Below are 26,184 nucleotides of genomic sequence, written 5' to 3'. Positions count from 1 at the left end.
TGCATCGATGACACACATACCCCGATGGTGGATGTCCAAAATCAAAACCATTAAGAAAAGGCGATCTTATGCTATACTCGAGTCATCTCTTTCCTCCCGAGACTATTAAATTCTTGGCCTTGGTATCCTCATCATCATTTATACTGCTACTACTACTGGCTCTGCACTGGATTGCCTGATTGAATTGGCACTACTTTTGGAATTGCATACACATCATCGCCAAAATCATCGCAATCATTTGCTGAAATTAACTCTTTTTTTAATGAATGAACCTCCTCTTCGGCACACAACACTGGCTTTGACTCCTCTGTAATTGCTATGGGCAAGCAAGGTAATCCAGGAGCGCGACGAATCAAAACACTTGTATTTCTAGGAATCAACGTGCCATGACCATGCTCAACATAATCATCCTTAGTTTGTGCGTTGGTTAACAAGGTCAAAATCTTTACCCCTACCATTACGCTTCGATTCAAATATTTTTAGTTTCAAATTCCCAACACATATAAAGTGATCAAGATTTGGAATCGAATCATAATCTTTAGCACTCTTATACTTGAAATACACTGCCATAACTAAAATATTTTTGCTAGAAAAAAATAATCAAAGAACAGTAAGAAAGTGGCTTGTCAAGAGACAGTTAAGAATAACCCTTATCTAGAGAGTTTTTTTTAAACTTCAATCTTTCCCAAACCAACTCGAACTCTGAAAAGGGAAAAAACTTTCCAAAAATTGCAATCCCATATTCCCATTCCCATACGAACTCAGGTTTCCTTATTTTAAACTTACAAAAAGGGTCAAAATCATTTATACCCTAAAATTGAGTTTTTTTGCCAAAATCATCCTTAAACTATTCTCCAAGCTTAGATTACATTCTTAAAATATTATTCTTAGCAGAAAACATATTCTAAGTATTTAAAATTTAACAATTTTCATCCTTCAGCTAGAATTTTTCAGAAAACTAACAGATCCTACAAAAATCAAGTCACTCATTTGTATTTATTATTCTAAAATACACCAAAAATATTATCGTAAATTTTTTGGGCAATTAAGTTTAACATTATGCAAAATCTTTTAATTCACAGTTTTTTTTCATTTATTTTTCATGTGATTTAATATTAAAAATTTACCCGTTGAAATATGTTTCTTCTCAACTGAATCTGCTTAAGTGGTATTTGTAGGAGACTTCTACTTCTAATAATGGAGAATGAAACTCAAATGCGAGAAATAATCAGAATTTTGATTAAAAACTCGAATGCGAGACATAAATAGAATTTTGATCACCTTAATCAAAAAATTATTAATCTAGCTACAATTTGACTTTAAAAAAAGTGAAGAAAATTAAACTTCAGCTTCCTTCCATTGGTAAAAGAGAAGAAGAACAGATTATGTATCCTCACACCTTCCTAACATTTTTTATTTCAACAAGCAATGGTGTCCACGATTTTTAATTTTTTTCAGGAGCTTTTTATATTAGGTAACGAATTATGCAGAATTTTTTTTTGTTCACATGAATTGCACATGTTTTTGTAAGATCCCTTAATTTTTTGACAATATCTAACTAAAAAATCAAAATTGTTAACTTTCAAATACTTGGAGGATATTGTCTGTCAAAAAATATATTTTAAGGATGTAATTTAAGCTTGGGATATAGTTTAAGATGTTTTTGACGAAAAACTCCCCTAAAATTTATTTTAAAAATCATATTTTCCCCTCTTTTAATTGACTATTTAAAATTGTGTATTCTAGCCTTACATTATCAAATTTTATTATTATTTTTTATACTTCTCGTTAAAATCATAATATTTTTTAAAAAAATTATATAACAATTTTACTATAAAAAGTACTAATGTTGTCCAAAACAAGAAAAATGAGGAATATTGATTGAGTATATAAGCTAATGTCGTTTTATAATGAAAAAAATGAACCTAATAAAAAAATAATTTTATTAATTTTAATAGAATTTATAATGTGATAACCTTATAAACATATTTCAATGTAAGTAATACAAATTAATTAATAAAAATAAAGATATTTTTCATAATAATTTCTTAAAAGATTATCTTTTTATTTTGTAAATAAATTTTAAATTATAATTTAGAAAATATTTCATTACACAATCAAAAATTGTTTATCAATGTAGGTCATAAAGAACAAGAGATAAGCATAATACATAAATGTACCATTTAACTTGACTTCAACTAATATTTACGCCCTCCAACTTTGGATGTGCACAAATACTTGTACACTAAAATTTGCATAAAATTCAACAACTATGAAAATACTCCCTCCATTCTATATTAAGGAATTTTTGAGGGATTTTTCATTGTTAAAAATAATTGAATTGTTCAAAGTTTAAGATAGATGTTTGAATTTTTTTCTTCATATTTGCCCTTTCATTTGTAGAAGTTTTATATTTTCTAGGAGATAAATCACACTATTTGCAAAGTTATATTTATGATTTTACAAATGGCGGAAAGTATGATTCAAATTATGTCCTTGAATGTTTTTCTTAATATGTGTGCATTGCCTCACAAATTCACTTAATATGGAATGGTGAGAGTATATTAATATGTAAAAGTGAGAATTACAAAAAATGTTTTAAAACTAAAGCTTATAATTTTTTAATTAACTGAACCATAATTATTTTTTAAAACTAAATCATATGAAAACTTCTAATCAAATAAAACGTATAAGTTATTGATAAATATATTTGAATAGCTAGAAGGATAATTTAGTCTTTTGCATCATATTACATATTATAAATACCTATCTTGTAATTGTTTAATGTATCCATCAAGGTAGTTATTGTTTCATGGTATCAGATACCCAGGTGCTCTCTAACCTCTTTTCTCCTACGTAGCATCATGGTTTCATCTACATCTCTCGATAACTCAAACCTCTTCTTCCTCTTCCATGGCTACTATTCCCGTTGCACCTCCTATTCCAAATTCCGCTGTTTCCATTTCCAACATCAAAAACTTGATTCCTACCACTCTTGATTATACAAACTACATGCTTTGGCGAGAATTATTTCTTCCTGTGTTTAAAGGACATGGTGTATACGGCTTCATCGATGGAAGTCTGTAATCATTTACAATTTATTAAATATAAATTTGTAGAATGGTTCAATTTATATTAAATTCAAGATATATTAGTCCAAATAAATATTTTGGATTAATAAAATTGGGTCGATTATTTAAGCCCAATAAATGTGGATTTAATTAAAAACCTAAATCCATTGATTTGGGCTATAAAGATGACTCCACTTTGTTAAGCCCAATATCATCTCATCCTAGAGGCCCAAAATCATGCCACATGTCAAAGTTAGGTGGCAATCCAAGTCAAATTAAATAAGCCACTAGAATTATGCCATGTGCCAAAGTTAGGTGGCAATCCAGGTCAAATTAAATAAGCCACTAAAATCATGCCACATGTCAAAGTTAGGTGGCAATCCAGGTCAAATTAAATAAGCCACTAAAATCATGTCACATGTCAGAGTTATGTGGCAATCTAAGTCAAATTAAATGAGCCACTAAAATAATGCCACGTGTCCATGTGACATGTTCTGACCAATCAAATTAAAACTCTTCAACAAAGAAATCTGATTGGTCAGTTCAAACCAACCAATCAAATCACACCCTCATACCACTCCCTACAACTATAAATAGGGGTCCTCATTATTCTGAAAAAGGGTTTTTGGGAAGAACAAGAAGCAAGAAGAGAGCTCGTGGATCAAAGACCGCAAATTCTCTACAAAGCTACAAAGTTCAAGCAATCAAATTCAAGTTCAAGATTAAGAACGAAGAAGAAGATCAAGATCAAGTTACTTGTTCATCTTTACTGTTCGTCATAACCATACAAGTGTTCGTGACGAATATTTCAAATCCAAATTCGAAGACGAAGATTCAAGATCAAGCTATTCAAGCCCTTGACTCTAAATCAAATTCAAATTCAAGTTCAACGTGTTTCATATTATTTGAAGAATCAGAGGATTATTATAGAGATTGTAACCGCATTACATTTTGAAATCAAATATTACACTTTGTTACTCCAATTTTCCGGTCTTGATTATTTATTTTTCTCGGCTCGAAAATTTGTTGTTTACAAAGTCATCCATGTCCAGAACCTACTCTTACCATGGAGAACGGAACTTCGACTGTTAATCCTGTTTTTCAACAATGGGTCCAATTTGACTCCATTGTTTTGTCATGGATACAAGCCACAATTTTTCAAAAGATACTTTAGGCTATTATTCGTCCTCACAGCACTCTTACTGCTAGTTCCCGAACTCTCCAACTTAAGGTTCAATTTCATAACCTTAAGATTCTATCTCTGATTATGTGCACCGCCTCAAATCCATTGTGGATGCCTTGATATCAATTGGTAATCCTATCTCTGATTCAGATCTCGTTCTCCAAGTTCTTTCTGGCCTACCTTTTGAATATCTCTCTTTTATTTCTTCATGAAACTCAATTAAATGGTCTTTCCGCTGTCGCATCAGATTCTTCTACTGCTTTAGTAGCTAAACAAAAATCGTCTTCTCAAGGACGTGGACGTGGCAGAAATTTTAATGGTGGTAGATATGCCAATGGTGGTCGTGGTAGAGGCCGCCACAACAACAATAACAACAAAAGTTACCATAGAAATTATTCCACTGTTCCTCCCCAATTTGTTCCACGTCCAAACGCTCCTTCGATTCTAGGTCCCGCTCCGCACACTAGTACTTCTCCTTTCTATCCTAGTTTTCCAGCAATGTCTTCTCCTTTTCAATGCCAATTATGTTTTCAAGGATAATTTAGTCTTTTTATCATATTTACCTATGATAAATATCTGTTGTAATTGTTTAATGTATCCATCAAGATAACACAAAAAGACTTCTCAGTTTTATTTTAATAATTCAAAGAGTTAAGGGAATAGGAAAAAGTTAATTTTGTTTTTGTTTTGGAGGAAAAATTGGTCGAGGAAACAAATTAAATGCAAAATATGAAATAAGGATATTGTGAACTTTCTACATATATGACCATATTTGTGGCCAATTTTTTGTGGCCATTTAACATATCTCAATATAATATATCTAACGAACAATTGAATTATTTCAAATAACAGTTATTCATGAAATTTTCTCAAAAAATTGTGTACAAAAGGAAATTTTTTATTTAAATCAACATTACTTTTTGCGATGCAATAATATTATTTCAGCTACAAATTAAAGCCAATTGAAAGTCTTTTTGAGGTTATTTTAGACACTAAACATTCAAATCATAGGAAAATAACATGGTGTGGCTAACAACAATTTAAATAGCTAAATTTTGAGCTATTTGATCCTAAATACACTTCAAAACCAAAATAATGACAAGCTATAGCCAACCTTAAATCTAATTCTTGCACCCTTTTTCATCTGCCCCTTTCTCTCATGCTTCATCATCTCATCTCCTCACTTCTTCCACCAAGCAACTACCCCTTTCTCTCTTTATATATCACTCACTACTAGCAATTACTACTACGACATCTTTTTTCACTTATTTTTTTGGATCTCTTTCTCTCAGAGAAGATGAAAGATGGAGGAAAACAATAATCACTGTCTGGAGATGATATTTTCCCCGTTAAATAGATACCTTTTTATTTCTATATTATGTTAATAACGTATAATATGTGTGTATATTGATTATACATTTATATTTAATAAATATACATTGAACATTTAGTACTCATATACACTAGGTATATATATGGTGTATAATGCATACACTTATAACATCTATTAAAGTGAATAATTAAAATATATTATTTGTATACAATGTATTATTTTTTTAATTACAAACATTCTCACTTTCTTTCTTTTTCTCTTTTAGATCTTATTTATTAATTAATGTTTCGTGAATAGAGTTTTGGGGGTGGATGAGGCTAGTCTCGAGGTGCGTAAGTCTGATTTTTGTTAATTTAATTTTTAGAAAACTCATTTTTCATATTTTGGAATTGAAGATCTGCTTATTTAAATTTTATACCAATATTATGTAATATTTTTAAAATAAAAATTTAAGGAAAAATAGGCTAAGGTGCCTCGAAATTTTCAAAAGAAATTTAAGGCGCCGTGCAAATAGGGCGCTTGTGCAAATTTTGAAATAAACCCTAGATTGCTCTTCGCCGCTCAATCTTCTTATCTCATCTTTCAATCTTCTCCATTTTCCGAAAAGCAAAACCCACCACAAAAATCCTTTAGCCAAACGCCATACACAATGGCCAAAAAGAAGGTGACCCCGCAAGAAAATCAATCCCAAAACCACACAGAAGTGGTCAAGGAGAAGCAGGTGAAAGAAAACAATCACTCCACAGCCATGGAAGAAGCTTCTGAGAAACTTGAAAACCTCAAGAACCTCAACAACATGCTTCTCAAGGAGACCATTGAGAAACGGCAACAGGTGGAATCACTTGTGCAGGCAAAAGGGTGTCTGGAGTTGGAACTGAAAAGGTCTAACTCGGAGAAAAGCAAGCTGCAGGCCGAGTTGACTCAGTTGAGTGAACAGGTTATTCAGCTGGAGATTGAGAAGAAGTTGGTGTCTGTGTTTGTTGCCGTGCAGGTTGGTTACCATGCTGAGGTGATTGAGATTGAGAGGAACGGGTTTCGTGAACAGAATGATGTGGTTGAGAAGAAACTGAACAGTGTAGAGATAGAAATGCGTGATGTTTTGAGAGAGAAGGGTGAGATCGAGAAGCTGTTGACTGGAAAGGAGAGTGAGATTGAAAGCCTTAGGAAGAAACTGAATGCTGTTGGTGATGAGGTTGCCCATGAGAGGAATGTTTCGGAGGAGATTCGTAAGGAGAAGGATGAAATGAAAATGAAACTTGACGCCCAAATAGAGGAAGCAGATGGATTGAGAGTGAGATTGGTTGAAACTGAGAAACGAGAGGAGGAGATTGAAGTAGAAGTTGGGAAATTAAGGGTTGAATACGATGCTCTCACGGAGAAAATCAAGGACAGAGAAAGCACGATCCAATCCATGGTGAGAGAGAAGGAATTGGTTGAGAATAGCCTGTCGGATTCGAATAAAGTGATTGAAGAACTAAGGGGACAGTTTGATGGAATTGTTAGGGAAAAAGAAGGGATTGAAGTGGAGAGAAATGCAGAAGTGAAGAAGAACAGTGAGTTGCAAAACAGAGTCACTGGCCTTAATGATATGGTTCTGAGTTTGCAAAAGGAGGAGGTGAAATTGCGTGATAATTTGGCTGAGTTAGAGAAGAAGTGTCTGGAAGGATTAAGGAAGGAAGAGGAGATGGAGAAGAGGATAAATGAACTTGTGAAGGGAAACAATGAGAAAGAGATCAGAGTTGAGAACTTGATTGAAGAAAAGGCCCTTGTTGAGAAGGAACTGAACAAGGCATTGAAGCAATTAGATGTAGAGAAGAAGAAGATTGAGCAAACGGTTATAGAGAAGAATGAGATGGAAGAGGCTAAAGTTGGAAGGGAGACTGAAATTGTTGAACTGCAGAAACAATTAGCTGAATTCAAGGATGTTATTGCTGAATTAGAGGTGTCTTGCAATGGTCAAGAAGAAAAGGTGAAGAATTTGGAATCTGAAGTTGGTAAGTATAAGGCTGCATTCGAGCGAGTTACCCTTGAGAAGGATGAGATACAAAAGCGTTTTGCTGATGAGGAACAGAATGGTATAAACATGAAGAAACAGATTGAAGAAATGAATGGTCACATTCAGCAAATTGCGAAGGAGGTTGAGCAAGCCAAGGCTGATTACCTCAATGTTGTTAGAGAAAAGAAAGAGTTGGAAACTCAATTTCAAGTGTTGAACAAGGAAATTGCTTGTGTCCAAACCTCACTTGGCAAAGCACAGAAGAAAATTAGTGCTATGCATTGCAATGTTGAGTTGGCAAACAGTAATTCTGAGGAAATCTTGAATGCTTTGAGGACTGCTGCAGATTCAATCCGCTTGGATGGGGAAGGAGAAAATGGCAGTGTGGTTGGTGAAAAACAAATGAATGGGGAAGATGTCAAGCCTTATGAAGCAGAGTTGGAGGCCATCACGAAAGCAATCAAGAATAAAGAGAACAAAGTTGAGGAGATGCAGAGGCAGGTTGAGTTTTTGCAGTTTTCAGTAGCTCAAGCACAAAAAAAGAAGAATTTCTGGACCATGTTATCTTCAGCAACAACACTTTTTGCTGCAATTTCTCTTGCTTATGTTGCTCATGGACATTAACTAAGGGAGTCCTTAGTATTATCCAAACTGGTAATGACAAGTCGTAAGAAATGACTTGAGTTTTGGTTACATAGTTTACCTTTAAGAAGGCACATGATGCTGCTGGTATCATGGCCTAGGCTTGACAATCTAACTGCTGTTAGCTTGTTTCAACATCATATGTAACAATCTATGACCCTTTTTTTCATCCTTCCGTAATGAAATAATATGAATTCCCTTTAGTTTCCAAAAAAAGATACTAGAAATTCTCTGTGTTCAGTAATAGCAAGTTAGCAAACAAACAACAAATATGCCGAGTCGAAAGATTGTTATTCATGTCAACAACACTTTATTGCTGCTGTTCTCAAAGAGATGAAAGAATTTGAAGTATATTGAAGTATTGAACTTTTTTCACTTGATGGTTCCATTCAGTTAGTATTGGTGTTTTTCCTACTTATGATTCCATATGCTCAAGTCCTGTGGTTTTCTCCTTACGGAGGTGAAAGATCTTCACTTTCCCAACTTCCAAACCACTAGACAACAACGTGCTCAAATGAAATACTGATTTTTATGTCACCGCTGTATATATGTAGTTAATCCAACTAATAAAAGGAGGACTCTTTATTCAAGTCAACCATCCTTCATCTGGAGTAACTCATGTACTATATGAATGTTAAACCCACCAGAAGAGCAAGTTCTAGTAATTCACAACCTTTCCAGTCTACTTGCAGCTGATGTGCACCTGAGATTGTTCTTTTTTTTGTTGTTCTTGTTTAACCAGTACTTGGGAATCTTGTCAGGATATGAGATCTCATTTCATATGCCTCATGATTTTTCTCTGGTTCATATTGATGTTCTGTGATCAGGTTCGCATTTCTAGAGAGCTATTTTTAAGTCATTCTGCACTTGGAAATATAAGGCTTCAAGGTTAGTTATCTTTAGAGTAAATGTGCATTTTGTCTGAGCTGTCAGTTTACGAGGCCTTGCATCTTACTTCTATGATGCTCGCTAGAATATGATTTTAGATAAAGAATAAGTAACCAATTTCTATGAGGTTCATTATATTCTTAATGTTTCAATTCCTAGCTTCTCTTATGTTTTTTTAAATAAGAATCAATAGGTTCCTGCCTCTTACAACAAGTTTTGAGTTATACATAGTTTGAAGTAATTTTTCGATCAAAAGTATTTGGTATTTCATTTTCTACTGTCTCTCAGCACTTCCAAACAGACATTCACCTATGAAACTGTCTCGCTTTTATCTTTCTTTAATGATGAATGATGATTGCGTGCTCCCCATTTCCCGGAGGTGCTTTCTCATGATTGTATTCACACAAATGTTACAGTGCTAATTTCGAGATGTCTCAGGTTATCTTTTTGTCCAAGAGCTCAATAACTTAATCATTTGGTCTTTCTCCTCACCTTAATTGAGGAGTCTTTTCCTGTATATGCAGTCATGAAAGTCATATGATGCTTCATGTGCTACTGTCTTTCATATGAATATTAATCAAATGTCTTTTAACCAGCTATTATTAGGATGTTTTTGAGTACAATAATCAGGTATTATTTATTTCTTCACCAATATGATCTGAAACCGAATGCTTCTCAATCACCAATATGTTCCTAAATAAATAGTGCTAAGGTCCACCCATGTTCAGCAGGGGCACAAGTGCACAACACAAGTAGACACTGGTTGGGTTTGTTCTTCTTTGACCAGAAACATTGTTTAACTTATGCCCTTAGAACAACTATTCCTTTGTTGTGAAAATCAGTGGGGTCTTTTGCTACTAAATGTATAAATGGTATGTATGACAGTGAGTTGGAAGGCAAAACCATGTGACACTTCAGGTGCTATTGTCTTTAGCTGCACGGCAGTAGGATTCTACAACTTGTCATTCGCCCATATAAACGCATGCAAAGACGGATTTACCATAACAACTCTCAGCAAAACTTGAAATCATATAAAGTTTTTCTCTGCTTACAGGGTCCTTACTAATTCTTCCCTTATTTTCTCATCTAGATTGAACTTAAAGACCATGGCTATTTGTGTGCCTCGTATAATCAAGAAATCATCTTCTACAGGTGGAGATGTTCCTAAGGGACATTTTGCTGTGTATATTGGGGAGAAGCTGAAGAAGAGATTTGTAATCCCTGTATCATTTTTGAGCCAACCTTTATTTCAAGACTTGCTTAGTCAAGCTGAGGAAGAATTTGGCTTTGATCATCCAATGGGCGGTGTCACAATTCCCTGCAGTGAAGACTTTTTCGTTGATCTCACATCTCGCTTGAGGAAGTGACAAGGAAATTAGTCCCCCTTTTTCTTTGCTTACACAATTTTGTAAAGCCGCAAAGCAGGACCAATGTGAATAGTTAATAGTTAGAAGAAATACTGGTTAGACTAATGAGTTTAGCACCATAAAGAATGGATGTTGCTCGTTTCTGTAATTAGGACACATTTTTCTACTTCAAAAGAAATTGAAGTAATATACCTCTTTACTTCTATGGTTTAATTCTAGTTAATTCTATTCCATATACTGATGCAGCCAATTCATTGCAATACACATTTTTTGGTTAACTCTCATGGTTTGCTAATCAAAATGAGCTGAATCTGGTCTTCTAAAGTGGGCGTAATCCATTCAATTGGTGACATTATGGTCAATAGTCACTGCCATATTGGTAATATGATAATTACTCCTTGTGGTTTCAAATTGAACTCAACATGTGCTAGAGCTGCTGGATTGTGAAAATACCCAGTGCAACAGAAAATGGAAGCAAATTAATTTACTCTTAATAAGATATAATATCTACACTTCCCTCGAATATTAACTCAAATTTCTGGTAATAATAATGTTATGACTGACTCATAATTTAATGGAGATTCGTACAGCATCGACACATATATGTTAGCCAGTAAACATTTCTATTCTCTCGTATTTGGGAAGATTTCTATAAATCTGTTGAAATAACTGCAGTAGTTTAAATCTGGAAGTTAATCCTACATAATGACTTATCAATTTGATCTCAAAAGATCCCGTGTTGACAATTACCCATTGTTATCAATTTTGACTTATATCTTTTAACTAAAAGTAGTGATGCCTTCTGTTCTTCAGGCACAATGGCCTAAAAATCATAAATACTTGACAATGAGTTGGACAACAAAACCATGTGATACTTCATCCGCTATTGTCAATCAACAGTGCAACAAATGACTCTTCACCAGTGAAATTTAAGTGTGATTGGCATAAATGGACACAGGTTTTGCATCTGGGGTATGTTGTAGTCATAGTGCACACGCACCATCCATTTTTATGGATTTGATGCTGAGGGATCCTTTGTTCCATGTATGAGAAAAAGGTAGGACCTACTGTTCTTGAACTTATATGAGCTTAAGTAATTAATCTTGCCAATTAGTTGGAAGACAAAACCATGTGGTACTTGATATGTCATTCTCTTAACAGATGCCCGGCCTAAATGGCTCTTCACCACAACTTATGAGATTTTATGACTTGCCAAAGGCTTATATAAACATGTTTTCAGAAGTTGTCAGCACCACAATTCTCCGCAATACTAGATAACTACTCAAAGCTTTCCTGTGCTTTCAGAATATTTAGTAATTCTTCTCCCTCATCTTAATTAAAAGATCATGGCTATTCGTGTTCCTCGTATAATCAAGAAGTCTTCAACATCCTTGGATGTTCCCAAGGGCCATTTTGCTGTTTATGTTGGGGAGAAGCAGAAGAAGAGATTTGTGATACCTATATCATACTTGAGTCAGCCTTTGTTTCAAGACTTGCTTAGTCAAGCGGAGGAAGAATTTGGCTTCAATCATCCAATGGGTGGTGTCACAATTCCCTGTGCAGAGGACATCTTCATTGGCATCACTTCTCAGTTTAGGATTTAAAGATATTGTTGAGATCGTTTTTCTTTTATTAGAGCTCACAATTTTGTATACAGAGAAGGAGATCTGTCTTGTACAGTTGATTAGTTAGAAGCTAAGTTAGGCTTAGCACCAGAAAAAAGATTGGTGCTTTTTGACTCAAAATGTCTAATACAAAAAATACAGATATGACATTATTTGAATATTATGTGCAGATCAATATTCGTTTTACAATTTGTGAAATACTGGTTTTCACTCAAAAAGCTCCAATCTGTTTCCGAGTGAAATTTACGTCCAAACACAATTACTGAACTTTAATATTTGGAATCACTAGTTTGGCAATGAGTATCTCTAAATACTTAACTCCAGTATGTGAATTTAAGTGGAAAATTGAAATACTAGCTTGACAGTGTGTTTCCAAGAAAATACTGGTTTCAATTTACAAATCTTTAATTTTTACTAACATTTTTATCCAAATGAAATCATATCCAAACACAACTGTATCCAAGAGAAATCTATCTTGAAGTGTTCAACAATTCAGCTTCTCCACCCAACCAAGGCACAATCAGAATATTGATGAATATTTGGCAAATCAAGTCTCTGGTGGTGCTCATATGTGAGCTTTCTTATTACTATTAGGAATTACTGATGAGAGTTCATCATTTTCAAAAGATTTTAGTATATCAGAAGGTTTGTCATGCCTGCAGCTTAATGGTCTGCAGTATTCAGGGAAGGCAAAGTATCAACTGCAGTAGAATTAGACCCAATGAAGAGTTCATCATCTCAAAAAATCAATCGGAAAATAATTTTCTAACCATATTAACTGAATAAATTTAGCGTAAACTCCAAGGAAAGTAAATGTTTGGTCTTAGGTTACTAGGAGATAAAGACCATAGAACTGGTTGTTCATAAATACTTAAAATGTTCAGTTTGGTATATAGATTTGGATTCCCATTTGATAAAGTACTGTTCAGATTCAACTCATTATTCTCTTTATGTAATATGATCAATTCAAGGTGCACTCTGTAAATTGATTTTCTTGGCAAATTTAAGGCAACATGTTATTCTTGTGCATTAGTATATCAAAAATTGTGACCACATTAGACTCGGTTTAGCACTACGGATGATCAGATTTTGTCTAAAGTTCTCAGGATATGCCCTCATAGATTTCGCATTTCATGATCAATAATTGGAATGCTGACTACAACTTGTTGATTCAACCTCAAGAAATGGCTCCAGGTGCTTCCTAACTCTTACCATTTTCAAGAAGATGAGGTTTTGTTAATCTGTTCTTTGTTGTGACCGTCAGTGCGTGGGACCTTCTGCTTTTAGACTACTCTCAAATGTATAAATAGTATGACAATAAGTTCGAAGACAGAACCATGTGATTCGTTCGAAGACAAAACCATGTGATACTTCAGGTGCTATTGTCTTATGCTGGTGCCCACGGAATGCCTATTGATCAATGCACATCAATTGGATCCACAACTTGTTCTTGACCTATAAAAACACATACAAAGAAGTGTTTACCATAACAGCTCACTGAAACTTAAAAATCATACAAAGCTTTTATCCACTTTCAGGGTCCTTCCTAATTCTTCCCCTTCCTTAGTTACTACTTATCTATATTTAACTTTAACAACCATGGCTATCCGTATGCCTCGTATAATCAAGAAGTCTTCTTCAGCTGGAGATGTTCCAAAAGGCCACTTTGCTGTTTATGTTGGGGAGAAGTATAAGAAGAGATTTGTAATCCCCGTATCATTCTTGAGCCAACCTTTATTTCAAGATTTGCTTAGTCAAGCTGAGGAAGAATTTGGATTTAATCATCCAATGGGTGGTGTCACAATTCCCTGTAGCGAGGATGCGTTCATTGATCTTACTTCTCGCTTGAGTAGGATCTGAGTCTTTTCCTTTCACAGTTTTGTAAAGAATAGGATTCCAGTTTGTACAATAGAGAAATTAGGAAATGGACATTATTTGCACCATATTTCTGAAAATTAGATAGAGGGGGGCTACTGTCAACTGCAACAGTAGATCCCAATTTTGAATGTAATTTTCAGTAGCTGATTGATGTCTAAAAGATACACAACACAATCTTTAGCTAATGAAATCTGTTTCATATTCATTCTTTAGCCAATTTTGTTTCCAGTGTTCTTGTTGGAAAATTTTCTTTACACCTTATCAGTGACCTTATCCTGAACACTCAAATATTTTTGGCTATGACAACGAAGAAAACTTTATATCTGCAGCAGACATTTCAAAATATCAAATATGTGACATTCATAGATCACTCTCCATTAGATGTTTTTTTTTATGCTCTTTTTCAAAACCAATCTCTGGCTTGCTTTATTAGAATTTCTAGAGATAATTCTAATCCGCGAAGTTGATTAAACCATCAGAAAACCACTTATGATATGAGGATTAAAAACAAGTACCTTATTTCAGTCAAATTATTTATTTAGTACAGGCTATAGCTGTATATATTTACGGGTGGTTTAGTAAAATAGTGGTTATATAAGTAACTAATGTTGCTTGTTTGCAGGTTAAACCCATTGTTTTTTTTTGTGTGTGTGTTTTACATACTTCGAAGTAAAAAATCTAAATACCTCAATTTCATGTTGCGATACCTCTTTAATATCGAGCGAAAGACGACCCTTTTTGATACTATGTTTGACAACTTTATTTCCCCCTTGGCCTTAGATGAAGAGGCTTCGAGTAGTGCGGAATAGGCTAATCACCAGACTGCTCTGGAATAGGTTAATCGCTGGAGACAAGAATGAGTGAATCTAGTTTCGAGAGCACAAATTACCCGACGAATAATAGGTACCCACACGTACTTGGCTTGATTCAGGAAACTACAAACTACAGGATAGAAAAGAATATACCAATCCTAAGGATCCGTAGGATTAATTGTGGATCCAAGACAACAATAGAATCCGGGGTCGCGAACAGTGATTCGATTGATGATGAAAAAAGAGAATTCCTTTACAATATTTCGGAATGTATCATGGCTCAGAGAGTCTTTCAACTAGATGTGCTCCTTTGTCTGGGTTTGAGAGAGAGAGCGTGTCTGATAGAGTTCTTTATAAGTTATAGAAGACCAAGTAATGAGGAGCACCTTTTTTTGTTCTCTTTTTCTTTGTTGTATAAGTTTGTTGTTCAAAGCCAAACACAACCGATTTTCCATAATTAGTCAAAATTGTAAGTCAGTACATCAGATGTTGATTCATTTAAGCATCCTAAGATCAGGTGTTTTGTTTGTATAATCTTGGGAAAGTGTTCCTAACCTCCCATACATAAATTATATTTTATCCACTAAGGATTGTGATATTCTTAATATCTAGGATTAAATTCAGGTCCGAGCTATAAAGCATCGGGAAGGATGGAACATCTCACTTTCCTTTGTTCTATTGGTGTATGGTGGTTGACATTTCATTTTCTTTTGAATAAAATTCTTACTCGAAAACCATGTTAATGACAAGAAATGTCTAGGTGCATATTTAGACATGAATAGTCACAGTTAATAGACTACATCTCTTCTTTGGCAATTTGATTGTGAGGCATGCTATGTTCCAACTTCAGGGAAATGGTAGGGTCTTTATCTTTGACCTTAAGTTGTCAACACTTTGACAATTAGTTGGAAGGCAAAACCATGTTACTTAAGGTGCTATTGTCTTCTGGAGGGTGACCCAATGAAATAACTCATCACTATCAGCAGGATTCTCCGAGTTGCCATTTGGCCTATATAAACACATTCAAAAAAGTGTCTACCACCACAGCTCTCAGCAAAACTTTAAAGGCATTCAAAGATTGTTCTGCTTTTGAGGTCTTTATTATCTCCTCTTCCTTTTCTGCTCATCTGTATTAAAACTAAAAGATCATGGCTATTCGTATGCCTCGTATAATCAAGAAATCTTCCACAACTGGAGATGTTCCAAAGGGCTACTTTGCTGTGTATGTCGGGGAGAAGCAGAAGAAGAGATATGTGATCCCCATATCATTCTTGAGCCAGCCATTATTTCAAGACTTGCTCAGTCAAGCCGAGGAAGAATTTGGTTTCGACCACCCAATGGGTGGTCTCACAATTCCCTGCAGTGAGGTTTTGTTCATTGATCTCACATCTCGTTTGCGGAAGTGAGAAGGAAACTGGTCCCCATTTTTTGCTTAAACAATTTTGTATAGTTGTAGGAAGCCAGGATCTACACTATGTACAGTTCAGAGTTAGAAAAAACACTAAGTAGACTGAGGAAACATTTTTCTACCTCAAAAGAAATTGAAGTGATGAACAGTTTTACTTCTATGGATCTATTCTATTCCATTGCAATAGAATATATTTTTTTCTCAATTCTCATGGCTTGCTAATCTGATGAGCTAGAATTTAATCTTTTAATAAAAATTTCGAAAATATTGACACGGGCATATTAATAGCCAGTAAACATTTCTGTTCTCTGCTATTTGGAAACATTTCTCAAAATCTGCTAATAATAATTTGAGTAAAACTAATCTGGAAAGATGATGCTACATAATGACTTAGCATGAGAGACAAACAAGTTGTCTAATAGTACAGTAAATTGTATCCTGAGCCATTGCTTTAGTACTATGGATGATCAGGCTTTGTCTAAAATTCTCCTGATATGTCCTCATAGATTCACATGTGATGAATGATCCATCACCGGAATGCTGATTTAACATCAAGAAATGGCTAGAGGTGATCCTTGTCTCCATGGCTAAAATCATCGATGAGTACAGCTGTATTTACTCTATGGGTCCCTAAAGTAGTATCTATCTAGAAGTAACTAATGTTACTTGTTTGCAAGTTATTGAATCAAAACTCATAACTATATATGTTTTAAACACTTCAACGAAATATATTTTTTCTCCAAAGTCTACCACATAATAGAATTTCTGTAACTAGTCAAATTTGTACGTCAGTACATCAGATGTTGCTTCTTTAGATCATCCCAAAGATCAGGTGTTTTCTTTGTCATAATCTTATGAATGAGTTCCTGAACCTATATATAAATTATATCCAATCCTCTAAGAAATTGTGATATTTTCAATAGATAATGTAAGAGTAGACAACTATTCTGGATTAAGTTCAGGACCGAGCTAGGAAGCAATGGAAACATCCCACTTTCCTTTGTTCAATTGGTAGGTTGTGATGGATATTCCATCTTTTTCAAAGAAATGCATACTGGAAAACCATGTTAATGACAAGAGGTGTCTAGGTGTATATGTAGACATGAAAGTCACAACTAGCCTATATCTAACATGTGATTCATGCTATGTTCCAACTTCAGACAAAAGGTTGGACCTTATGCCTTGACCTAACATGGCCTTAAGATATTAATACTTTGACAATTGGTTGGAAGGCAAAAGCATGTTACTTAATAACTCTTCCGGGGTTGCCCATGAAATAACTCTTCACCATCAGCAGGATTCTCTAAGTTGCCCTTTGGCCTATATAAACACATTCAAAAAGTGTCTACCACCACAGTTCTCAGCAAAACTTTCAAAGTATTCAAAGATTGTTCTGTTTTTGAGGTCTTTATTAGCTCTCCTCTTCCTTTTCCGCTCATCTGCATTAAAACTAAAAGATCATGGCTATTCGTATGCCTCGTATAATCAAGAAATCTTCCACAAGTGGAGATGTTCCAAAGGGCCACTTTGCTGTGTATGTCGGGGAGAAGCAGAAGAAGAGATATGTGATTTCAATATCATTCTTGAGCCAAACTTTATTTCAAGACTTGCTCAGTCAAGCTGAGGAAGAATTTGGCTTCGACCATCCAATGGGTGGTCTCACAATTCCCTGCAGAGAGGGCTTCTTCATCGACCTCACCTCTCGATTAAGGAACTGAAAAAAGAAAACTTTCTTATCAGTTCGTAACAATCAGTACAGAGAATACAATTTTTAATGTTAAACTAGGTAGATTTAGTGAAACTTTAACCCCACCAAGGCTGATTGTTAGATTGTGTCAAAGGACAAATGACTTACTTTTTTCTACTTCAAAGAAGTTGAAGTATTGAATGAATGATGGTTCTATTCAGTTTTTTCTCCTTATGGCTAATCTGTATGAGCCAGAATCTATTTTAAAGTGGCCCAAATTGGTCACATTTTCAGAATGTAAGATTTACGTATGATCTAAGAGGAGAATGCCTCCTTTTCTTTTCTTTTCTTTCTTTCCCTCCTAGGGTTAGAAATAGTGACTGATAATATTATATAAATTTATCATTAACCATAAATTGAAAAAGTTTAAAGTTATATTATTTTCGAATACAGAAAGGTGACAACGGAGCAAAAAAATAATACTGTTATATATAATTTTTATAATATTATTTCAAAAATAATAGTAACTTAACAAAGTGACATTCACTTTTACTTGTAAAGTTAGATAATCTCACTCTCGCCTTATAAATTAAATCATTTCATATATTTTTAGAGCCATAAAAACATTTTACTTTACTAAAATATCCGTTCAAAATGACACACTTTCTTATAAAAAAAATAAGTATATAATTAAAATTTTGACTTTAGTGTAGGGATATTTATACCTTATTTTTTCCTTATCTATCCTTAAAATAAAAGGGAGTATTATTTTGATTTAATGAAATTTAGTAAAAGAAAATATGAAGGAAGATACTAGGAAAAACAAAAGACAGCGTCGACATTTCTAAACGTTTTTTTTGTTTGTGAAAATAGAAATATCAGAAGACATGGAAGAATGTCAACATTCTAAAGCCTTTTATTCTTGCGGAGGAAAATCCTAATTTTTAACTCTACAAATTGAAGTTTGAATAGTTTCCTTCTCTCCAGACTCTCTTTGTATATTTATCTCTATTTGTAAATTAACGTTTGAAGGATGGTGGCCGAAATTGAAGAAAGCGAGTTGAAGAAATTGGAATACCTCTCTCTAATTTCTAAGGTATGTTCTGAATTGGAAGCACATTTAGGGTTTGGTGATAAGGTTTTAGCTGAATTTATAACTGAACTTGGTAGAAATTGCTTAACAGTAGATGAATTTGATGACAAATTGAAAGAAAGTGGTGCTGAAATGCCAGATTATTTCGTAAGAACATTGCTCACTATAATCCATGCTATTTTGCCTCCTACTGCCATGTCCAAGTCGGACAAGGAGTTGAACAAGGATGGCAATGACTCCGAGTTTTCAGCTCTGAAGATCAGAGATAATAGGGAAAGGGTTAAGGAATTGGAGAAGGAGATTGAGTTGGAGGCCAAGAGTAAGAGTAGAGATTGGGAGGAAGAAGAAGAACGGGATAGGAGGCGACAGAGGGATAGAGATTATAGAAGAGAAAGGGGTAGAGACAGGGATAGGGGAAGGGATCGAGATAGGGGTGATGGCAGAGCTGAATATAGGGCTTTAGAAAGGCGCAGAGACAGGGATAAAGATGGAGATGTATATGCAAAGGGTAAGAGAGATGATTATGAGCAAGAAGGAGATGATGATCGGAGGGATAGGAGAAAATCCAGGCATCATGTGGATGAGCCAGAGTTGTATGCAGTATATAAGGGGAGGGTATCAAGGGTGATGGATTCTGGTTGTTTTGTTCAGCTGAATGATTTTAGAGGGAAAGAAGGCTTGGTGCATGTTTCACAACTTGCTACTAGAAGGGTTAGTAATGCCAAAGATTTAGTAAAACGGGACCAGGAGGTTTTTGTGAAGGTTATCTCTATTAGTGGGCAGAAACTGAGTTTGTCAATGAGAGATGTTGATCAGAATACAGGAAAGGATCTGCTTCCATTGAAGAAGAGCTCAGGAGATGATGAGTTGACAACAAATCCTTCAGGCATGAATAATGAGGGCTCTAAGACCAGGATTGGCCTGTCAGGAATCAGGATTACGGAGCAAGAGGATGTTGTTCCATCACGTAGACCACTGAAGAGGATGAGTTCTCCTGAAAAGTGGGAAGCGAAACAACTTATTGCTGCAGGTGTCCTGGGAGTGCAGGAACATCCCATGTTTGATGAAGAAGGGGATGGAATGCTATATCAGGAAGAAGGTGGTGTTGAAGAAGAGCTTGAGGTTGAATTGAATGAAGATGAACCCCCTTTCTTGCAAGGGCAGAGTCGTTATTCAGTTGATATGTCCCCTGTCAAAATTTTTAAAAATCCCGAAGGATCATTGAGTCGTGCTGCTGCACTACAATCAGCTTTGATAAAGGAAAGAAGGGAAGTAAGGGAGCAGCAACAGAGATCGATGCTTGATTCTATACCAAAGGATCTCAACAGACCATGGGAAGACCCAATGCCAGAGACAGGTGAGAGGCATTTGGCACAGGAGCTGAGGGGTGTTGGTTTGTCTGCCTATGACATGCCAGAATGGAAGAAAGATGCTTATGGTAAAGCCTTGACCTTTGGCCAGAGGTCTAAGCTATCCCTCCAGGAGCAGAGGCAGAGTCTTCCTATTTACAAGTTGAAGAAAGAACTGATTCAGGCTGTCCATGATAACCAGGTCCTGGTCGTCATTGGTGAGACAGGTTCTGGCAAGACAACACAGGTGACGCAGTATCTAGCCGAGGCAGGATATACAACGAGGGGAAAAATTGGCTGTACTCAACCTCGTCGAGTTGCTGCGACGTCAGTCGCTAAGAGAGTTGCTGAGGAGTTTGGTTGTCGATTAGGTGAAGAGGTTGGTTATGCTATTCGTTTTGAAGATTGTACTGGGCCAGAAACTGTTATCAAGTATATGACTGATGGTATGCTTTGGAGAGAGATCCTGATCGATGATAATTTGTCCCAGTATTCAGTCATAATGCTTGATGAAGCACATGAAAGAACGGTTAACACTGATGTTCTCTTTGGTTTGCTTAAGCAGCTTATGAAGAGGAGACCTGACCTTCGTCTAATTGTCACATCTGCAACTTTGGATGCAGAGAAATTTTCTGGTTATTTCTTTGACTGCAACATCTTTACTATCCCAGGAAGAACTTTTCCAGTAGAAATACTCTACACAAAGCAGCCAGAAAGTGATTACCTTGATGCGTCTTTAATTACTGTTATGCAGATCCACTTGACAGAACCTGAAGGTGATATCCTCCTCTTCTTGACTGGTCAAGAGGAGATTGATTATGCTTGCCAGTGTCTCTACGAGAGGATGAAAGGACTAGGTAAAAATGTTCCTGAACTGATCATACTACCTGTCTATAGTGCCTTGCCCAGTGAAATGCAGTCCAGAATTTTTGATCCTGCCCCTCCTGGTAAAAGAAAAGTTGTTGTTGCTACAAATATTGCTGAAGCTTCTTTGACAATTGACGGTATATATTATGTTATTGATCCTGGATTTGCAAAGCAAAATGTCTACAATCCAAAACAGGGTCTTGATTCACTTGTTATTACCCCAATTTCACAAGCATCAGCAAAGCAACGAGCAGGGCGTGCTGGAAGAACTGGACCTGGGAAGTGCTACCGTCTGTATACTGAGAGTGCATTCCACAGTGAAATGTCTCCTACTGCAATTCCAGAAATCCAGAGGATAAATCTTGGGAACACCGTTATTATGATGAAAGCAATGGGTATTAATGATCTTTTATCCTTTGATTTCATGGACCCACCTTCTCCTCAGGCTCTCATATCTGCCATGGAGCAACTTTACACTCTTGGAGCCCTGGATGAAGAGGGGCTTCTGACGAAACTGGGAAGAAAAATGGCAGAATTTCCATTAGATCCTCCTTTGTCCAAGATGCTTCTTGCTAGTGTGGACTTTGGCTGTAGTGATGAGATCTTGACCATCATTGCTATGATTCAAACTGGAAACGTCTTTTACCGACCAAGGGAAAAACAAGCTCAGGCCGATCAGAAAAAGGCCAAATTTTTTCAGCCCGAGGGTGATCATCTTACCTTGCTTGCTGTTTATGAGGCTTGGAAAGCGAAAAACTTTTCAGGTCCATGGTGTTTTGAAAATTTTGTCCAGTCACGATCACTTAGGAGGGCACAGGATGTTAGAAAACAGTTGCTCTCCATCATGGACAAGTATAAATTGGATGTTGTGAGTGCCGGAAAGAATTTCACAAAGATCCAGAAGGCTATTGGAGCAGGTTTCTTTTTTCATGCTGCTAGAAAGGATCCTCAAGAGGGTTATAGAACTTTAGTAGAGAACCAGCCAGTTTACATCCATCCTAGCAGTGCTCTTTTCCAAAGACAGCCGGACTGGGTTTTTTATCACGAGCTTGTTATGACAACAAAGGAATACATGCGCGAGGTGACTGTGGTAGATCCTAAATGGCTTGTTGAGTTGGCACCAAGATTCTTCAAGACGGCTGACCCCACAAAACTAACCAAGCGCAAGAGACAGGAACGTATTGAGCCACTTTATGATAGATATAACGAGCCAAACTCATGGCGATTGAGTAAACGACGAGCGTGATATCCTTTTTTTTTTGTTCTGTGTTGGTTTAATGAAATACCCACTGTTTGTTTCTGTAAAAGTGACATATATTTGGTCAATCTAAAACATAACTTTTGACACTTCTTTCATATAAGCCTTTTCCCCATTTGACCTATTACAGTTTTCACTGAAGAGTGAAGTGGACTGAAATTGTTATAACCTCTCTGTTGTATGCTTTTTGCAAGGGAAATAATCTCTGGTATTGAACTTCAATTTTTTTTCATGTTCGAAGGATGAATGGTTAAGCTTGACTACTTAAGTGCCTTTTGAGTAGAATCAAATTTTAAGTGACCCAAACTGGTCACTTTTTCAGGTTAGTCAAAGGATATGTAGAATTGATATTTTTTTATATGGAACTGTGCTGCTGTTAGCATGCTATGGTTACTCTAGCTCAAATGTACAAGAGCTGCAGTTTTTGGGAAGCAAAAAGTCCAACTGAGAGTGTAGAAAAGCTAAATGATGGATGTAATATATATGTTACATAGATCCTTCAACCATTTTGATTTACCTAAGATGAATAGGCATGATATATGCACTTGGTACTTAATGAGGATTCTTCAAAATACTCCTAAAATTAATGAAAAGCTCCATGTTCCCATACCGGATAGTTACACACACTTGTATTGAAACATTCCTGCAAACAAGTCCTTGTAACATAATATAAATGCTACATGTTCGGCCTCTGTAGGTGAAACAACTCTTTGTTTCCTAAAAAATCCCAAATCCCAAATCAGAAATGTGCACAAATGCATTTCTGATTGGTAGGTTGTGATAGATTTTCATCTTTTTCAAGGAAATGCATGCTGGAAAACCATGGTAATGACGAGGAATGTCTAGGAGTATATGTAGACATGAATAGTCACAACTAGGCTACATCTCTTCTTTAGCATTCAGATTGTGATGCATGCTATGTTCCAACTTCAGATAAAAAGTAGGGCCCTAGTCTTGATCTAATATGTTCTAAAGATATCAAATTATCAATACTTTGACAATTTGTTGGAAAGCAAAACCATGTTACTTCAGATGCTATTGTCTTCGGTGGGTGCCCATGAAATAACTCTTCCCTATCAGCTGGATTTTCTGAGTTCCCATTTGGTCTATATAAACACATCCAAAGAGGTGTCTACCACCACAGTTCTCAACAAAACTTGGACAGTCAGTTTTTTTCTGATTTTGAGGTCTTACTAGCTAGTTCTTTTTTTCTTCTTTTGTTCATCTATACTAAAACTAAAAGATCATGGCTATTCGTGTGCCTCGTATTATCAAAAAATCTTTTACATCTGGAGATGTTCCCAAAGGCCATTTTGTTGTATATGTTGGGGAGAATCAAAAGAAGAGATTTGTGATACCGATATCATTCTTGAGCCAAACTTTATTTCAAGACTTGCTCGGTCAAGCTGAGGAAGAATTTGGCTTTGATCATCCAATGGGTGGTCTCACAATTCCCTACAGAGAGGACGTCTTCATCGACCTCACTTCTCGATTAAGGAACTGAAATAGAAAACTTTCTTAACAGTATGTAGAGGAGTAAAGCAGGATACACAATCTGTACTGAGAATACACTTTTTGATGTTAGACTAGGTAGATTTAGAGAAACTTTAGCTCCACAAAGACTGATTGTTAGATTGTGTCAAAGGACAGATGACTTACTTTTTTCTACTTCAAAGAACTTGAAGTATTGAATGAATGATGGTTCTATTCAGTTCGTATTGAAACTTTTTTTCTCCTTATGATTCTCTAATTCCACTCATTAGAATATTTGTGCTAAAGTCTCATTTGTTGCTAATTATTATGAGCCAGAATCAAGTTTAAAGTGGCCCAAACTGGTCACAATTTCAGGTGAGTCAAAGGATGATTAGAATTGAAATTTTATATGGAACTATGCTGCTGTTAGCATGCTATGGTTACTCCAACTCAAATGTACAAGAGCTGAAGCTTTTGGGAAGCAAAAAGTCCAACTGAGTATAATAGGGAAACTAAATGATGTGATACAATTTATGGTACATAGATCCTTCATCCCTGTTGATGTGCCTAGATCAACAGGCACGACATAGGATAGGTATATTAACGAGGATTCTTTAAATACTCTTGAATTTTACAAAGAACTGCATGCTGCCATGGTGGTTAATTACACACACTTGTATTGGAATGCTCCTGCAAACAAGTCTTTGTAATTTAATTTAAAATCTACATTTTCGGCCTCTAATTAAAAATCGGTATGAATGAATTTCTGATGGTCTTCATCTGGAGTACTTCCTTAATGTGAAAGCTTTTATGTCCAATGACCTAACAAAAGACTCACATCTAGCTCGAACGTTGGTCTTGGTTGTTCTTATTTGACTGAAATTTCAGAATTTTCAGCCAGAATATAAGATGATAATACTATTTTCATATGCAGGACACATGGTTCCTTTGGTTCATGTTATTACATTTAGAGTTGATCAAATTCTCATATCTAGATAGCTATTTGCAGAATCATTTCTTACGTAAGTAGCTCCTGGCTTTGCTACAAAACAAGCTTACAGTATCCACAGGCCAAGCTGTCATCATTGATTTGGCTGGTATTTCTGAAACCTCCACTGATTTTTTTTTATCCAAGTTGTAAGATTAGACACATATTTTGGATTAAATTCAGGATCAGGTTAAGAAGCATCTGGACATCCCACATCCATTGTTTTGCTGGTATGTAGTGATGGATAATCCACATATTTTTTAGAATAAATAATTCCTGGAATGCGACGTAAAAGGTAGGGCCTGTTATCTTGAGCTGATGTGACCTAAAGTCACCAATACTTTGGCAATGAGTTGAAAGGCAAAACCATGTTACTTCAGGTGCTATTATCTATTTGTCTTCCATGGTACCCACAGAATAGTGATTAACAGGACTCTCTTAGTTGCCATTGTCCTATATAAACACTTTCAAGAACGTGTCTACCACTACAACACTCAGAAAAACTTGAAAGTATTCAATGCTTTCTCTGCTGTTGAGGTCTTCAGTATTTTCTTCTTTTCTTTTCTCATCTGTACTAAAGCTAAATATAATGGCTATTCGTATGCCTCGTATAATCAAGAAATCTGGAGATGTTCCCAAGGGATATCTTGCGGTGTATGTTGGGGAGGAGCAGAAGAAGAGATTTGTGATCCCCATATTATTCTTGAGCCAATCTTTATTTCAAGACTTGCTCAGTCAAGCTGAGGAAGAATTTGGTTTTGATCATCCAACGGGCGGTCTCACAATACCCTGCAGAGAGGATGTCTTCATTGACCTTACTTCTCGTTTGAGGAACTGATAAAAAGACTTGCTTTCACATTTTTGTAGAGCAGTAAAGCTGGATCTGCAGTCTGTACACTTAGGACTTGGAGAAAACAGTAGTTGATGTTAGAATGAGGTTGTTACTAAAGTTGACTAGGTAGATTAGTGAACTTATCTCCGTAAAGGCTAATGGTGGATTCATGTCATGTCAAAGAGATGAATAACACTTCATTTTTGTCTACTTCAATGATACTGAAGTATTGAATCTTTATCACTTTATTGTTCCATTCAGTTTGCATTGATACTTTTTTCACCTTAAGATTCCATATGCTCATTTCCTGTGGTTTGCTAACGATTACGGACCAGAATCAAGTAATTTGACCACAATCAGTCACTTTGTTGTGTTAGTCAATAATAAATACACCTGGAATTGTACGTAGAAACTAATCTACAGTTAGAAAAAAA

General features: G+C 35.6%; 6 protein-coding genes across 7 annotated transcripts; all 6 read left to right on the top strand.

Moving 5' to 3' along the window:
• Positions 1–6,085: 6,085 nt before the first annotated feature.
• On the top strand, positions 6,086–8,591 carry LOC129885364 (uncharacterized). The gene has a single exon (XM_055959614.1). It carries the CDS (start codon positions 6,237–6,239, stop codon positions 8,205–8,207), a length of 1,971 nt encoding a protein of 656 aa, XP_055815589.1. The 5' UTR covers positions 6,086–6,236; the 3' UTR covers positions 8,208–8,591.
• A 1,504-nt stretch (positions 8,592–10,095) lies between these two features.
• On the top strand, positions 10,096–10,672 carry LOC129885365 (auxin-induced protein 15A-like). The gene has a single exon (XM_055959615.1). The coding sequence runs from the start codon at positions 10,220–10,222 to the stop codon at positions 10,478–10,480; it is 261 nt and encodes an 86-aa protein (XP_055815590.1). The 5' UTR covers positions 10,096–10,219; the 3' UTR covers positions 10,481–10,672.
• Positions 10,673–11,748: 1,076 nt separating this feature from the next.
• LOC129885368 (auxin-induced protein 15A-like) lies at positions 11,749–12,354 on the top strand. Its single transcript, XM_055959617.1, has one exon. The coding sequence runs from the start codon at positions 11,827–11,829 to the stop codon at positions 12,082–12,084; it is 258 nt and encodes an 85-aa protein (XP_055815592.1). The 5' UTR covers positions 11,749–11,826; the 3' UTR covers positions 12,085–12,354.
• Positions 12,355–13,608: 1,254 nt separating this feature from the next.
• On the top strand, positions 13,609–14,149 carry LOC129885367 (auxin-induced protein 15A-like). The gene has a single exon (XM_055959616.1). It carries the CDS (start codon positions 13,705–13,707, stop codon positions 13,963–13,965), a length of 261 nt encoding a protein of 86 aa, XP_055815591.1. The 5' UTR covers positions 13,609–13,704; the 3' UTR covers positions 13,966–14,149.
• A 1,704-nt stretch (positions 14,150–15,853) lies between these two features.
• On the top strand, positions 15,854–16,366 carry LOC129885363 (auxin-induced protein 15A-like). The gene has a single exon (XM_055959613.1). It carries the CDS (start codon positions 15,944–15,946, stop codon positions 16,199–16,201), a length of 258 nt encoding a protein of 85 aa, XP_055815588.1. The 5' UTR covers positions 15,854–15,943; the 3' UTR covers positions 16,202–16,366.
• Positions 16,367–18,758: 2,392 nt separating this feature from the next.
• On the top strand, positions 18,759–22,546 carry LOC129885362 (probable pre-mRNA-splicing factor ATP-dependent RNA helicase DEAH5). Of its 2 annotated transcripts, XM_055959612.1 has the most exons (2): positions 18,914–18,986; positions 19,075–22,546. In XM_055959612.1, the coding sequence occupies exon 2, from the start codon at positions 19,116–19,118 to the stop codon at positions 22,443–22,445; it is 3,330 nt and encodes a 1,109-aa protein (XP_055815587.1). In that variant the 5' UTR covers positions 18,914–18,986; positions 19,075–19,115; the 3' UTR covers positions 22,446–22,546. The 2 variants fall into 2 exon arrangements, with proteins under 2 accessions (XP_055815586.1, XP_055815587.1); XM_055959611.1 differs by having other exon boundaries at positions 18,759–22,546.
• Positions 22,547–26,184: the final 3,638 nt, after the last annotated feature.

This window comes from Solanum dulcamara, chromosome 4 (genome assembly GCF_947179165.1).
Source record: "Solanum dulcamara chromosome 4, daSolDulc1.2, whole genome shotgun sequence".
Taxonomy (NCBI): domain Eukaryota; kingdom Viridiplantae; phylum Streptophyta; class Magnoliopsida; order Solanales; family Solanaceae; genus Solanum; species Solanum dulcamara.
This window is presented reverse-complemented; position numbering and strand designations above follow the sequence as displayed.